Source organism: Euwallacea fornicatus, chromosome 33 (genome assembly GCF_040115645.1).
Source record: "Euwallacea fornicatus isolate EFF26 chromosome 33, ASM4011564v1, whole genome shotgun sequence".
In the NCBI taxonomy this organism is placed as follows: domain Eukaryota; kingdom Metazoa; phylum Arthropoda; class Insecta; order Coleoptera; family Curculionidae; genus Euwallacea; species Euwallacea fornicatus.
The window spans coordinates 1,444,517-1,461,054 of NC_089573.1; the positions used below are offsets into that span (position 1 = coordinate 1,444,517).

Consider the following 16,538-nt stretch of genomic DNA (forward strand, 5'->3'; position numbering starts at 1 on the left):
AGCGTTTGAGCGAAGAAATTAGGAAAAAGCGACCGCATTCAGCGAAAAAGAAAGTCTCGCTTCATCAAGGCAACGCACCAGTCCACACTACCGTCATCGTGATGGCCAAAATCAATCAATTTGGTTTCGAACTTTTTCCTCGCTCACCCTATTTGCCAGATTTAGCCTTCTCAGAACGTTATTTATTTCCAAATTTCAAAAAACGGCTTGATGCAAAGAGATTTGCCAGTAATTAAGAGATGGAGTCCCGGGTTGAAGCGTATTTTGAAACTTGTTACTGCAAACAGAACATCGCTCGGAAGAGTGTGTTAAAGTTGAAGAAGACTATGTCGAGAAATAACGTAATAATTTACCAACATTTTTTCTCGAAGTGCTAAGTCGGATACTTTTGGGGCTGTCCTCGTACATGCGTTCAAATTATGCCATTCAACTGCGAGACATCGTGCATAACTCTTAAGGTTTATAAGATATTGGACTGGTGCCAAACCGTCCAATAACGGAAAATCAACGACCCTGTATAAAATATTCATAGAATCCCGAGGTAACTTCAATATTTAATAATACAGGGTGTTAACTAAGCACGTGCACTTGTGTCGGAGGTGGCCATTTTCAGCAACTATTAAGATATTAAGTTAACCGTGATACTTGCAATAACTTTTATTAAATCATTTTCATCCAAGTCATGTTGATGGCAAACCCGTTTGCCTCCCAAACGATTACTTCTCCAGACATTTTCCGCGAGCACCTTTTTTCAACAGAAGTAAATGTGTAACAGGCCTATTGATGCAAAAGTGCCATGCAGTGCGGGGCAAAGGAACCAGGACCAATTGAGGTTCGACGGAACCCCGCGTGCGGTGTCCTCTGTCAGTAATCACAAAATTAAGGCGGTATTTGGATAAACGCCGATCCATTTGGAAAAGAGGTTTGAAATGTCTCGTTGTCTAGTAAAAAAGGAAAATGAGGTCGGAATCAGTTCGATAGACCTTAGCACGCCAAATACTCTCCATAAATTCCTCCTTTGGTTCGGTAACAATCCAGGGGTCACGTGTGGTGATTTAAAAGTGTTCGCTCTGAAATACCTGTGGCCGAGAACCTGCCGAACTTGCACCAAAGTAATGCATCAAGTCTCCATATTCCTTTGGCTTAAGATTAAAGTGCAGTAAGTGCAGTACGCGTAACAAATCCCCGTAATCACGAGAAGCTTAATAGAAGGTCGGTTTAGAAGAAAAAGTGAACAAGACAAGACAGAAATCAATTACGGGCTGATCGACGTTGAAAAAGTCTGCCTTATTTTAAATCGGCACGAAGACGATGATGTATTAATTCACTATTTAAGGTCCGGCCTTTCTAGGCAATTCCGAACGTTATTTAGTTGGTAAAGATTTGTTATAAACTGACAGACCGGCGGAGTTGATAAGTTAATTGAATTCTAATTGCTCAACTATAAATTAATGTTGATTTTTTCCAAAGGGTCGCTGGATGTTGGAAATTAATTAAAATCGCTATACAGGGTGGTCAGTCGCGCGAACCCCAGGTTCGTTTAAGGTTTCATTAAAGCACATCCTACAACGAAGAGCCTAACGCATTATGCATGTAAATTTTGTATATCTATGTAAACGAGGAACAGCTTTGGTTTCAGTATACAAAGGTGGAATCATTCCCAGAACTCGCGAACGAAGAAGTGATAATGAAAGTTATGTTTATTGCCTTTCTTTATGTCCTTTTCTTGCGTTCAAGGACGGATCGTTCATGTCTGTCAAAGCTGGGTCGCGATTTATTAAAAGCTGTATGATCGATTCGGGAGATAGTTTTCGAAAGCTCGAGGAGAACACGGCAACGATGTTAACTCGTTAAAGTTTTCTGATGGCTAAGCAAGGTATCACGTGTCCGTTGGAAAGCGTCGCTTTTCTAGCTTGCAATAACGAGAAATGTAACAAGTTCGTGTGCAGGAATCGTCCTGCAGGAGATCCGGCAGGATTTCTTCTCCAGAGTCGTACGTTGCGGTTCGATCAACCTTCGGGGAGCAAAGATGTCAATTGGTACTTGAACAAAATTGGAAAATACATTCCTTTTTCTAATGATACGTATTGTAACGGCCGACTTTAACGAGAGCCTATTGTTAATAAAAGTAATTGTAAAAGCGGTGTTTTCAAGTGAAAGTATGCGATTTTTAACAGTACCTAATTGTTACCTAAGTAGATCTCCACGAAAGCTCTTATATTTCCATTCATTAGGTGTATTATTCGTTTAACTAAGACATCTAATTTCCTTTTCGCCGTTAAGAATTAAACTTTTATTTGTTGTCTTCCGAATTCTCCCTGGTTCGATCTGTACATTCGGCACTTTCATCACGTTCCTTACTTTTCGCAGCCTCTATAAATAAAAATTTTAAATAGACCGCATTAATTCGCCCTATTGTTTTCCCCACATTTTAGGAGGGATGTTTATGGAAATTAGACTTCAAATTGCGAGGCTCTAGGGGAGCTGCGTTGAGGGATAGAGCAGCGGATCGTGAAAAAATAGGATTTCCGGATTCGGGTTCTTTAAATTAAATCCCTAATAAAAAGGCAAAATCTGTCATTGCCGATGAATCATTTACATCTCGAAACACGTGTAAGCGATGTTAAAAGTGGCTTTATTCGTCGGAACACGTAAAATGTTTTACTCTCATAGTTTTAAATTGGGTGATAGACATTTTAAAAATAGACAGCTTTACCGCCAGCTTGAGCCTGGTATTTTCGATCTTGGCTAAAGAAAATAAATATTTTTTATTTGAGCTGACTTTCAGAATTTTGTTTTATTTTATATTTGCGGCCAACCAGAAATAGAAATTTATATATAAATGGCGAAGAAGCCGAAAGAGGGGCCGGCGCTCGTGGTGAAAATCTATAATCGGTACGATTTTATTTAATATTTTGCTGCTTTCTATTTTATATTCATACAGTACCGATGCTCTAGATGCCCATGCACGAAGAATTATTATTAGTCATTCAACAGTATTACCGTTAGTTATCAGTTCTCCGATGCCCTATTGAAACCTGTAGGTCTCAGGACCAACGTGCACGGGCCTATCCCAATATTTTTGGACGGGAGCGACCGTTTCTTTCTTATATAGCCGTTTTTCGAAAATTGATGAATTTGGATTATACCTCCTAGCACTCTACACTTGGTGCCTCACTAAAGATAACTAACCTTGAATTGATTTAGAAAATTCACATTTCCTAGTTTTTGGCGACAAACCATACGATATATTTATGTATTAAAAATAATTTAACATAATATGCTTATATATTTTTAAGGATTGCACAGGGTGTCCCGCCGAGGACGTAACGCCAAGGCGTAACTGGTTCAGGTTTGATAAATAAGTCCTCCACTGCATCTTGGAAATTCCTAGATTCAAGAATATACAGGGTGTCCAAGCGAACATTGAATATAGGAGATTAACATGGGAAATTGGTTTTTATTTTTTTGCGCCTGTACGGATTATCCAATTGCAAAATTTTTATATGGAGGTCATAGTATGCAAGACCGGCTATCTTTCAGTATTTTTTTCAGTCTTCTAGTTACAGCCGTTTTGGCTCAAAACGCCTCCAAAATTCAAAAATTTGAATGTCCCGCGTAACCGTTCGGTGCCATGATTGGTCAGAATTAATGTCAAAACACAATGTCGCCAACAACGTAAGCGTAAACACCCCATTTCAAATTAATTTTCCCTTTTTGCTGATTTCTAACTTATTTAAGAATTAATTCAGGGAAAAATCAATGGAAAACTTGAGGATAATTATTATGTGGTCTGCTTTGATGTCCCTACGGTAAATATGCAAGTTTCTTATTACCCCATAATGATAACACAAAGACATAACCTAACCTTTTATCTCACTTACTAGACAGAATCTTCGCGGGCAATTTTAAATTTAATTCAAAACAAAACTTGCGTATTTACCGTAGGGACATCAAAGCAGACCACATAATAATTATCCTCAGGTTTTCCATTGATTTTTCCCTGAATTAATTCTTAAATAAGTTAGAAATCAGCAAAAAGGGAAAATTAATTTGAAATGGGGTGTTTACGCTTACGTTGTTGGCGACATTGTGTTTTGACATTAATTCTGACCAATCATGGCGCCGAACGGTTACGCGGGACATTCAAATTTTTGAATTTTGGAGGCGTTTTGAGCCAAAACGGCTGTAACTAGAAGACTGAAAAAAATACTGAAAGATAGCCGGTCTTGCATACTATGACCTCCATATAAAAATTTTTCAATTGGATAATCCGTACAGGCGCAAAAAAATAAAAACCAATTTCCCATGTTAATCTCCTATATTCAATGTTCGCTTGGACACCCTGTATATTAATGTTTTGGTTAAATAACAAAACACGTTACGCCTTGGTTTTGAGTTCAGTTATTTTTCAAATCCCACTGTTTCATCCTTCGGGAAACAACATCTTCGTATTTAGGTCTCTGATGCGCCCTGTACCTACACCAAGTAACAAAATCCATATCCCAGGATTAGAAGTAAAGTTTTTCGCTCCCACAATCGTCCCAAGTGAGTTAATTTTAATACAAAGATTTTCTACCTTGTTGCGCTGAAGGAAAATTTGCTCATATAGGGTCAACACACGTAGCTTCCACATCAATCAATATACGCAACGAACAGCAACTCAAAAACTTTTTTATTTGAAAACGAAAATACTTTTTGGCATTATTTTCAACTTGAGCTGGTGTTTCGGAAATTTCTAGTTCCGTCGCTACAAAACATCCAGTAGGTTACAAGTGTAAGACTGGAGTAACAGGGCTCTAACGTCTTCAGTTGCGAAATAGGGGAACGTATTGATGTGTATTTTCATAATTTTAAAAGTAGTCTACGTGAAGGTGGCTAAAATGCATTTCTAACGTTCCATGACCTCAATTTAGTCATTCAAGGCTAATATAGAATCTAGGTCAGTCTATGTAAGCTAAAAATAGCACCTCAAAAATTTTTAAATTTTAACTAAAGATGTTCAAAGGAGGAGAGAATAACCTAGCTACTTTTGGAGCTTTTCAAATTTTGAGCACTGCTACCTTGAAGATTCGTCGATCAATTAGCACAAAAAGTACATCAATTGGCGCTTTTCATGAGTTTGCGCAAATTTATGCGAATTTATTTTTTCAGAAGTTGAGGACAACTTTGATAAGTATTTTTACGATTTTGAAGGTATTTTGAAATGAAAGTCCCAAGGCTGGATTAACTTTTTAATAAGATCGCTTTATCACATTTTGATGAGTCGGGAGAGGACAAGCCTCGATCGAGAACCGAGACTATGGATAAACGAGTGATTGTAAAATTAGGTTTAATCTTGGCCTTTCCATTGTTTCTGATGTGAAAAAGTTACTTTTTTCTTAAATTAATGATCAATATTTTTCTTTTCCAAAATGATGTCCGAAAATGAGAATGAGTGTCGGATAAGAAATTGCATTAGACTTGGACTAAAGAAGCGAGTTTTGCAAATTAACTTCGAGTTTGACCTTTCCCACACTCCTCTCGTAGAGCAAGGACTTTTTTCTCTAATTAATTATCAATATATTATATTAATAGAGTCTTCTGTTCATTCATGCTGTGATGCGATTGTGAAAGAAACATGAGCGCGGGTTAAGACTCTTAATCAAAAATGGTGAAACCCCAACTGTATTTTTGGTTTTTCCCATAATTCTTCTGGCACCGGCAGAATTCTGCTCTATCCTAAACCTCGGTTAAGATGCTGGACGAAGTGAATTCTGCACACAAATTCTGTGTAAAAATGTGTATAAACCTTCGCAATATCTCGCGAATAGCGTATCAAAATTTTATGGGATTTTGTACTCTTTAAGAAATGCACTCTAACTGCTTTAACTGTATCACTTTGGCGTACATTGAGACATTAGTGAAAAGGGCGTTGTATGAATAGCGTTAAGAATTTCACAAACGTGAGGTAAAAATTCAAACACAAAAAGTGCTGCGAATTTTAGAAGGGCCGGACTCATGCGATAACAAAAATTTGTTTTTGGATGTGGCCCAGTTTCCTAGTCGTAAAAAAATTCATTAAATTTTTATAAATGGTGCATGAAACATTGCGAGTGTTCCAGACGCTTGTTCCAAGCATGCAGCACTTGCAAGAAAATGCATCTCCGAGCCTCCAAACTCAGAGATACTCCCGTTTTCAAAGGGCGAAATATGATTAAAATTAAAACCGAACTTAGCTCTAACGTTTTCAAAGTTCACTGAAATTTTCCAAAAATGGAGACCTATCTAGGATCGATATAGGAACCAGGGTGTTTGGATCGCTAATTTTTTATGGGTGAATTGTTAAGGAGGAATTTTACTTACTTTCTGAATCGGCTGCCCTAGTTCTTTGCTTTCCACACGATCACATCCTCCCTTTCTCAATTGCTCTAAAAACTCCTTGGACACTTCAGGCTTAGCAACACCTTCTAGCTTCGACGGGCTAGACGTGGTTCGCTGATGATTGGGTACTAGAGTCTGCTTAGCAACCTGTTCCACAACCAAATTATCAGCGCTCACTTTTCGCTTAGCTACATGAATTATTTTGGCCTCTTTTAGGTAAGTTTCGTCGATGGAACTGTTGCCGGACCCCCGGGAACGGGGCTTGGGTTTACTAACCGTCTGCGCGGACAGATCTTCAAGGAACTTCAAATCACTGTTTAAATTCTTCCTGGACTCGGGCTTCTTCATTTCCGCTTCCAGCATTTGGCCGTAAGGTCCTCTTAGAGGCCTCTTTGAGTATCTCCTTGGAATGCTTGGACTTAAAAAGTCGCTGTTTATGCTTAATCTGCTCTCGCAATCCGAAGCATCCAGGGTGACATTGACTGCCGGTTCCTGCTCTCCTTCAGACTGCGAATCTGACCGTAGAATACTGCTGCTGCGTGAAATTGAGACTTTAGGGGTATTGTTGTTAATGCAGCAGTTTATGTTGTTGTTGTTGGTTGGAGTCGTTGACGGCCATTCCAAGGGAGAGTTGCAGTCCTCGGGACTCAGTGGCTCTTGCGGACTACCAGTAGTTTCTTTCGAGTCTGCTGGAGGAGACTCTTGCAAATCTTTCACAGTCTCTTCTTCGTATTTAGGAAGAATAGTTCCATCGCTAGGATATAAGTCTGTAGGCCACTGAGGCAGGTAAATACCTTTCCTTCTTCTCGATCTGTCTCTTCGGCGGTCTAAATTACTGCCACTGGTGAGGTTCTGAGGTCTGACCAAAGTTTTTTCTACCTGTAATTGTGGTGTGGTCTCTTCAACGGTCGAGGTGTTGGTCACTAACGATGAACCTAAATCATCCTGCTTAGACTTTGGAAGTTTCTGGGGTCTGGGTAAGGTATTGTGACACGTAATCTCAGATTCCTGGTTATAGTGACGTCTAACGTATTTATTGTCATCGGGGCAGTAGTCCACTTGCGAGAATGAGGCGCTGCGCAAGGGCGCAGCTTTCTGAGGCGACGGCGATGGTGCGACAACCTCCACCGGTGGAGGAGTGGCGCGCGTGTGCCTCCTCGGGGGTGGCACTGGAGTCGCGGCAGCGTTCCGCTTAAGCCGTTCCGTCAACTCGCGAAACTTGTCGCTTCCTCGCTTTTCCGCGCGGTTCCCGCCGAAGCGGAACCTAGGCAGCCGGTCCAGGGTTGCAAACTCGTCTTTGGGTTCGGCGTCAACCAGGCGCGAATACACAAGGGCGCACCGTTTGTTCAGCAAACACCCGCCCGGGTACGCAACATGGTCTCGCACTGTCTGCGTCTGCTCTGACGTTACAGCGTCCTCCGATCTGTTTGCGCAACTAATTATATCCAGACTATTAATAGGCGAAGGAACACTGGGAAGCAAGGGGATCCTTGTCGTGGTATCGTGAGGGACGGCCGGCCAGCAACAAGTTCGGGACCGGTACCGCGGACCGGCACCTGGGGGCGGCGGACTTACCGCCCCCACTCGCATTCCATAACGTACCGGCCCTATCGTCATGAACCTGCAAATTAAAACATTTACAATTCCACATACAGGGTGTCTCAAATCCTATGTTCTATCATTACTCTTAAACAATGAGAGTTACAGGGTCGATTAAATTAGAAAAAATGTGCCAAAGTTGACACTCTTCAAGAACCGAAAATAATGTTACCTAATAGTTTTTAGTTTGTCATTTATTATGGAATAAACTAAGATTTGGCCAAATATAGTTTTCTAAATAAATGGAAAACTAAAGCTTTTAATAATATTTTATAGTTTAATAATAAGCAAATATAATTATTGATACCTTTTCAGATATTCTTTTTTCCGCTTTCCATAATCTATTAGACTTTCAAATTTTCCAATGTTCTAAATTAAACGTCTATTATTATAATACTAATTTATTACTGATCACCTATGGTTTGATTGATAATTTATTTACTTACATAACATTTTTCAGTAACACAATAATGGTATTTTTTTATTTAGGACTCTAGGGCCGGTCTGATTTATTGAGAAAAAATGAAGTTTTTTTTTTTATTAAAACGTCAAAAAATTCAATCCTTTGATACGTCATTGTAAAGGGGCTACTTGGGTCTTTGAAAAATCTGCCAAAAAAGTATACAGGTGCGTATTTAAAAACCTCAAATTGTTGTTATCTTAAAAACTGAGCAGTATCTAAAACTTAAAAATTTACTGTTTTGCTGACATAAGAAAACCTCATACTTCTTGTATCAAACCTCTTACTCACAAACTTATAGTTTTCGATCTATTTAGAAAATTATATTTGACCAAATTTTAATCTTTCCATAACAATTTGGAAACAAAAATAGTTTGACAACATTGCTTTCAGTTGAGTATTAAACTTTATACCTTTGGTCTATTTTAACCGACGCTGTAACTAGTACCATTTAAGACATAGCAATGATGGCACATCGGATTTGGAATACCTTTAATATCAAAAATTTGAATTTTTAGAGAAGAAGTTTGTGAGCCAATTAGTTTGTCTGCTGTAATGGGAAATCACTTACATTTATGCAAAATAATGATTTATAAAATGAAAAGAAATGGAAAGAAAAAAATGTATTTATACGTATACAGTCTACTTTAGACGTGTGTTTTTTTTAATTTGCTCGAATTTGTTGCAACCTTTCAACTTTCATGTGTGTGAGTTTGCGCAGCAATTGGTGGGGTTCCTTTGCTTTGTAATCAGTCTTGATGCAATCTGTCCTATTTTGCTATGTTGTTCGTCTGTATTGTTTAGTTTTTTCTTTTGTATTTACCCTCAATATATGTCCGTAGTCTAACACTGCTCTATACATGGACTTACATTGTATATTTCTGTTGTGCTGATCCGTTTGCCTTCTAAATTTCAAAATATGTTGTCAGTTCAGTAAATTTTATTCTCATATTTTGAATATATTTAGTGAATTTCAGCCTTTTGTCGTTTGATACTTGCGAGTATTTTTTTGTTTTTTTTGTTTTTTTTTTTTTTTTAATTTAGTTGTTTAATCGTTGACTATCCATATTAGGGATTCTGCTTTAATTTGGCGATTTGAGACAAGAATTTGGTTTTTGACGGCCTTTGGTGTTAGTCTTCATTTATAGAAACATGCCATTGCGGGGTCCGTAGCATCTGATGTTTTTCTACCGCTTTCTTCGTTGGTCATGTACGATGTGATCAGTTTATCTTGACAACATTTAATTTTGCAATAACCTAAAATTTTTTTAATATACCGATACGGGACAAAGGCTGTTCTCTAGGACTTCAACACAATCTATGAGCGTTAGCTCAGTGTGTCGATTTAAAAATTGTTACTGTTTTTCACATAGAACCGTCTCTAACTTAAGCGGCATTGTTAGACCTAGTCATTTGCCTACCGTAAATAACTGTAATAGCATTAAAACACGGTATTAGAATGATTTTTATTCACAATGTAATCAACTTATTCTTATATTACACATTTGTTAGGTAACTAATGAAAATAATTATTAACAATTAAGTCTGCTATTGTATGTTAGACAAATTGCTAGACGTGACCACACTGTGTTCCAACGTATTTTTGATAAACTTTGCTAGAACATCTCAGACAATTAATAAGGATGTCTGGTTCCCGTCTTAATTCTTGCACAACGTTTGTTATTCCTAATTTTAATTCTTGAATGTCATTGCACGAGGTTTTGTAACTACTTTCCACATATACCCCCAAAAAAATCCAACATCTTAAAATTTTAATTTTAACTTAAAATCAAAATTTTGTTCTAATTTTAATTAAAAACCTTTTAAGTTAAAGGCTACCTGCGCAATAGGAAAACTATTTTCAATTTTTAAAGTGGCATACTGAACTAACGGTAAGAGAACGAGATAATTATTGTTATATAAAATGTGTCTAGAATTTTCTCTGGAATGCGAAAACGAGAAAATATACAGGATGTTCCATAAAAAAAAAATGTAAGTTACGTATGTCTATAAAAGTCAAAATTTTACAATTATAGGAATTAATTTTAAATTTACAAAAAACTTGTGAAGAAGTCCTAAAGTATAGCCTTTGTTGCGTACCAATGTCTTTAAAAGCAAAAAAGTTATTGCAAAATTAATTGTTATCAATATAAAACAATTACACCGTTCAATAACTGCAGTGTCGTCAATATATTGTAATATATTCGAGTGTAAATTCAGCTTTTCACATTTTTATTTTTACTTTGTTCTTTCCCGATTTTGTGTTTGTGACATTAACTTATACTTAATCGTAATCTGTGTCTGTAATTAGCTTAATTTGTGGTTTAACGGATTGTCAAAGTAGTAGTACCAGTCGTTCACTAAATTAGCATTATATTCAGCAAATTTATAGTTTGTCCAAGTGTTGAGACCCCTCTGAAAATGTCTGCCAAATTGGTCAGCGTTATCTTTATCTGTATAACGTTCTACTTCACATTCGTTGATTGTATTAATGGCATTTGTTTATTGGTACTATCACAGGTTTTTTAATTTTTTTACAATTCGATTTTCCTTTATCTTGCTCGATTTCTTGGCATGTTTCCAACCCTTTGTTCTGTCGATATTGGAGTGTCAACGTGTTTATATTTGCATTTATACGATACACAAAAATGCATTTTAATAATATCTAGAATACAGGGTGTCCCAGAAATATTGATGCGAATATTAGAATGCCGATTCACAAAGGTGGTGCAAGAAATGATGAGTAGGAGTGGAAATATGTATGTAGTCGGTAGTTATTTTCAGTAATATACGGTATATGGAGGAAGGGTCATTTCGCAAAAAGGAGGGAGCTCATGTTAATTGGAGAAAGGGTAGATTGGGACCAAAAGAGCCAATAATGGTAAAATTGCAAGACTTTGGTCCCTTGCTCTGCGACTACCATCACTACTACAACTACTAGTAGGGTGCTGAAAAATTGGGTCAAATATGGCTTATCCTCGCATAGTGTTGGGACGATTTCGGCGGACTGTTCATAATGAATCTCGAAACAACTCAATATCAAAAATGCACAACACGACAAGTAACAATTTAATAGAAAAAATAACTGTTTTCAATAAATATATACAAAATAATATAATATATATATGTATATATTAGAAAAAATAATATATATTTTTTTAATTCAATTGCGAAAAATACTCTTATAATCCAATTATTGAATATAAGGTAAATTTAGTCTATAGTTGTGTAAAGTACTTTTAACAGCGATCTAAAAACTCGGCTTTACCTCGGTTTCTTTATGGGGTATGCTGAACGTTGAGTAATGTAGTTTTGACCAGTTTCGACCATTTATGGCCGGTTTAAACCAGTTATAACCGCTGCTCTGCTTATACAGTGCGGCCCATCCAAATGAATGAAATTAATTAATTAAATTACATTTTTATTTAAAAATTCAAAAATAAGCGTAAGTTCGTATTACTTTATTTTGTGATTACTAATACTGTAATGAAATGTATTTCAGTTTACCACATTTTTTTTAATCTCTGGCAAAGTTGAATTAAGATGTGATTTCATGCATTTGACTGTATCTTAGGAAGAATCAATGAACATATGCCATCGGTTACCTTATGTGGATTTAGAAGCTGCTGAGTAGCATGGCTCGGTTTTCCATAGAAATCTAAATCGTAGGTTTCTGTAATTAAATGTTTTTTTTTTGTCTAGACTTACAGAAATTTTGGGTTGGACAACGTAAATGTACATAAAAATCTTATATCTTGGACGGGACATTGAATTCCCTTTAACATTTATGCTTTTATATCCTTTCAATTTACCCTATATCTTGCGATTTGGCAAGTCCCTTTTCCGTTTAAAGTGCGAACTCAGTGTTGATATGTAACCCAAATTATTCCCTTTAATCGAAAATAAAAAAAAAAATTGGTATTGTACTTTGCTAATATAATACAAAAATTTATAGACTTTTTGGTCCTTCAATAACCCGATAATTTGTGGACCAATTGAGGTATGTAGTTGTATTTTTTTTGAGTTTTCAAGGCATGAGGTTACGTTGATTATCATTTCAAAAAAAAAGTGTAGGGACAAAAATATAGAAAAAAAATTGAAACGTGTAGAAAAAAAGTGGGGGGAAAAGGTGTAGCAAAAGTTAAGTGTTGAAAAAAGAAAAACGTATGACAAAAACAGTGTGAGTAAAAATGTAGCAAGGAAAGAATAGAAGAGAAACAAAGGGTGAAAGAGTGGTTTGGAGTACCCGCTCCACGGTGAGAGGAATTTGCGATGAACTTCAATTGCTTAGAAGTAGAATTATCACCGACACTTTCTCATCCGAAAGGAACTACCCACTCTTGAAGGAGAGAGGATCGGGATGGGAAGAGAATAGGACCTTGACATCTATTTCAATGATTTTGAAATTACCTTCAAACGGAGGTTCTCAAACTTTTTTTCCAAAACTTTTCGCTTTTAACTCAGATCTCCAGGATTATACCCATAAAGTCCAAATATATCGGTTTAAACAAACCACAACTTTTTAAAAATTAAAAAGCAAATAAATTTTTAAAAATGGTTAAGGCTAAGTCACCTACTTCTTTCAAATTTTAATAGTCGATAACTCGAAAATTTACAAAAATTTAGGGTGCAGAACTATATATAATTTATTTGAACGGATTTGCGATGTATTTTTTAGTTGTAGAAATTTTCTTGCATCGCATTTGCTTCCGTTATACTGAGCGCTATATAAATTACATGGCGAGTCGCTTTCCAAAAGTTAGTTCTCAACTCCTTGTTGCAACTCTGCTTGTTTTCGAGATATTTCCGCACCTTCCGACTCTTTTACTGACCAATATATATTAACTCCTGAACGCAGGTGGCCTCAAAAAATGTGAATTGAAATTGATCGCATTGAGTAATGTTGTACCCTCAAAGTCTATTTATGTAATTTGAATACCTACTGCCGATATAAATATCATTAGTTAGAAAGGAAACAACTTAAGTGACCTCATTTTGTAACTATGGGAGCCAGTCTAACCACAACTGGAATTTTCATTCATAAAAAACTTAATTAAATCAATAACAGACGGAATCAAACAATTTCATCTCCTTTCAATAAACTGTACCTAGTTTTATATTAAATAGATAGAACTAAACTGTTCTATAAATTTTTATTTGGATTTGTAGATTAAGCTCGGACGAAGGTTAAATGTTCATAAATAAATATATGGAAAAGCTTTAAATTTAAACATGGCTACATATCTAAAAAACGGGTAGAGGATTGTTTTAATTAATGAAATCAAGGAGAAATTTTACGGAGTTTTGAGCTCGCTGCAAAGCCCCTATTAAGCTTTCAAATACCTTTCACATATGAAGATACGAAAAAGAACTTTGGCAATTTGGTTTATTGAATTTTTTTTGTCGAAAAATAAAAAAGCGCGTCCCGGTTTTACTGGAGCTTTAAGAAGTGAAGCTTAAAGAAGATTCAATGGGAACGGCGTGTTTAAACGTAAACATGCACTTTTGAGTATTTTGAATGCGATGTAAGGTATTTTTAGACAAATTTCTACATAAAAATTACAGTAGGCATTATTTTTTTGATCCCTGGAGTCACGAGACTGTGTAGAATGGGCAAAATAATGTTTGTTTTTTTTGGGAATCAATCGAGCTGAGAGAAACATGGCAACGGAGCATGTGAAGCATTGTTTGCCGGTACAGCGAGCGGTTCTATCCCCCTGGTACGGTACCTTTTGTACGGTTCCTCGTGCGAAAGCCCGGGAAAATGAGAACAAGCGCTGGTGGTGCAGTCCTGGCAGCGGGCTAGACAGCCCTCCTGCCATGGGGAGGACATGTCGTAAAGTGACCCCCTCGAGGGTCAACGGTCATCGTACCGAGCACCACCTGTAGTTAGAGCACGAAGCACCGGAACGCCTACGAAACTGACTGAATCGACTCGGCACAACATACGCGACGAGGTGACGGGCACCTTTTGCTTTGTGCCGCTGCTGCTGTCCGATCTAAACTTGTATCTTGGCGTCCTGGTCAGTTGGAGAGGGGCCTTTACACACCGAATCGCATCTTACAGGACGACCCACTTTACCTACTTAACTTAAGCTGGGTTAAAGCTGACCCATAAGGTATAAGGACACCGTTTATAGGGTGATTCTCATTTGCAAACCTCACTGACTCGCGAAGTCTCGCCGGTCTCAAATCCTAAGAGGACTGCAAATATTTACGGCAGAGATCGTCCTTTGGTGTTGCAGCACTTTCTTTAAGCTCAAATGCGTGGGATAGATATGCTTTTAAAAAACTGTGTCCCACCTTTCATTTTCCTGACCGCCCTGTATTCACGATTCGATTTGTATCTTCGACTACACATGCATACATCACTTATTATGACTGCCGCAAACGGATATAAATCACTTATTTTTAATCGGCAAAATGATCTACGCCAATTTATTAAAATTATTTGGCAGATTAAAGTACATTTCGTCCAAGGACAACTGGAGATGGCTACGTAATAAATTATGACAGGAGTATAATTTGAAAATCACTTCGTTTTGTTGCGTTTACCTTTTTGCGTATTTACACACCATTTTGTCAAAAAAATATGGAGAAAGTTGTGATGGAAGCTTCTTACGATTTTTAATGCTACTAAGGAGGAATTGGTATTTAGGCTGCTGCCTATATTTGATAGCAACCACAGAAGTACAAATTTACGTGTGCGGAATGAAAAGTTTGAGTGAATTATTCATGCAAAAGCTTCGCAAATAAGGCAGTATAAGTAAACTAAACTAAGCGAAAATTAAAACGTTATTAACGAAATTTAAGGTCAAATGCTCTCTATATGTGGAACATCCGGTATACATTAAATTTTTTCGCAGCTCTGCGAAGAAGGCTTAATACTTGCGAAACCGCCGAAAATTATGAAGCAAGATTAGATCAAATCAATGTACGCTGCTGAGCTTGCATGAAAGTAATTCCTATTTCTTCCAAATAACTGTATTTACTGAAACTATTAATTTTATTCGTTAAATGCCAGAGGCGTCCTGGGGGATGGTTAGACATTAAAAATAATAAGGAAAGTTTGATTTTGAAAACTGATCACTAAAAAAATGTAACTGGAATACTGCACTAGTCATCTTTGGTGCAACGTCAGTTCATTTCTCTCGAAATAACTTCAAAAATGCCAATTTAATCTGATAAAAATGGTCTGCTGATGGCTGATGCGGTGTTAAGGAATAACAGTAGAAAATTAGATTTTCTATTTGAAAAATTATTTGTAACTCATTAAAAAATCGGTGTACGTTACTGAGCTTTACCATAAACAAGTTCATTCCTTTGTAATAAATGCAAAATTTTCACCATTAATCTAATTGACGCCAAGAACTGCTTTAATCCTAATTAAATGTTTAAAATGAAAGAAAAAATTCAAAATTAGTTGATTTTAAAAATTTCGCCAATTTCACCCAGCGATCTATGTTACGAAGATTCGGCATAAAGTAAGTTCTATTCTTTTCAAATTACTACATATGTTGTGAACTTAATATGTTAAAATCCAGTGGTGCACTGAGAGGTGACTTAATGTTCAAAATATCTAAGGAAATTTGATTTTGAATTGTAAAAAATAGTTATTTTAAAAATATGCAACTCGAAACAAAATCAACTTACGCCACTCGACTGCCGTGAGGTAAGTCCTATTTTTTACAAATGGTTACAAAAATTATCAATTTAATTTGACAAAAACCAAAAACGTTCCAAGGGCTATTTCTATCTAAAATATAAGATGAAAAATTGAACTTTCAAAACTGATTATTTAAATAATTTTAAACTTCAAATTAAATAATTCTGCGACGCTGGGCTTGTTCCAAATAGCTTCAAAAATTATTGATTTAATCTTATAAAAGCTAAGAGCTTGCCGAGGGCTGATTTCATACTAACGATGTAAGGAAAATTCAAATTTCAAAATTAGTTATCAAAATAATTTGTAACTCTAGAGAAAACCAATATCCGCTACTGAGTTTTGGCGTGAAGTGAGCCTATTTTTTCAATATAACTAAACGAGTTGCTAATTTAATTTGACTAAAGCCAGAGGCGTGCTGCGAGCTAATACAAAATTAAAATTAACCGTAGA

The 16,538-nt window shown here is 36.5% G+C and overlaps 1 protein-coding gene across 1 annotated transcript in view; it reads right to left on the reverse strand.

Annotated features, from left to right (window-relative positions):
* LOC136348504 (rho guanine nucleotide exchange factor 17-like) overlaps window positions 1-14,409 on the reverse strand; it is a 47,295-nt gene extending 32,886 nt beyond the window's left edge. The window contains exons 1-2 of the mRNA XM_066299394.1: window positions 14,152-14,409; window positions 6,346-7,984 (exon numbers count right to left, since the gene is read on the reverse strand). Of these exons, the coding sequence (XP_066155491.1) occupies window positions 6,346-7,984; window positions 14,152-14,255 (1,743 nt within the window). The 5' untranslated portion in view covers window positions 14,256-14,409. The remainder of the gene's footprint in view (window positions 1-6,345; window positions 7,985-14,151) is intronic.
* Between the last annotated feature and the right edge of the window lie 2,129 nt (window positions 14,410-16,538).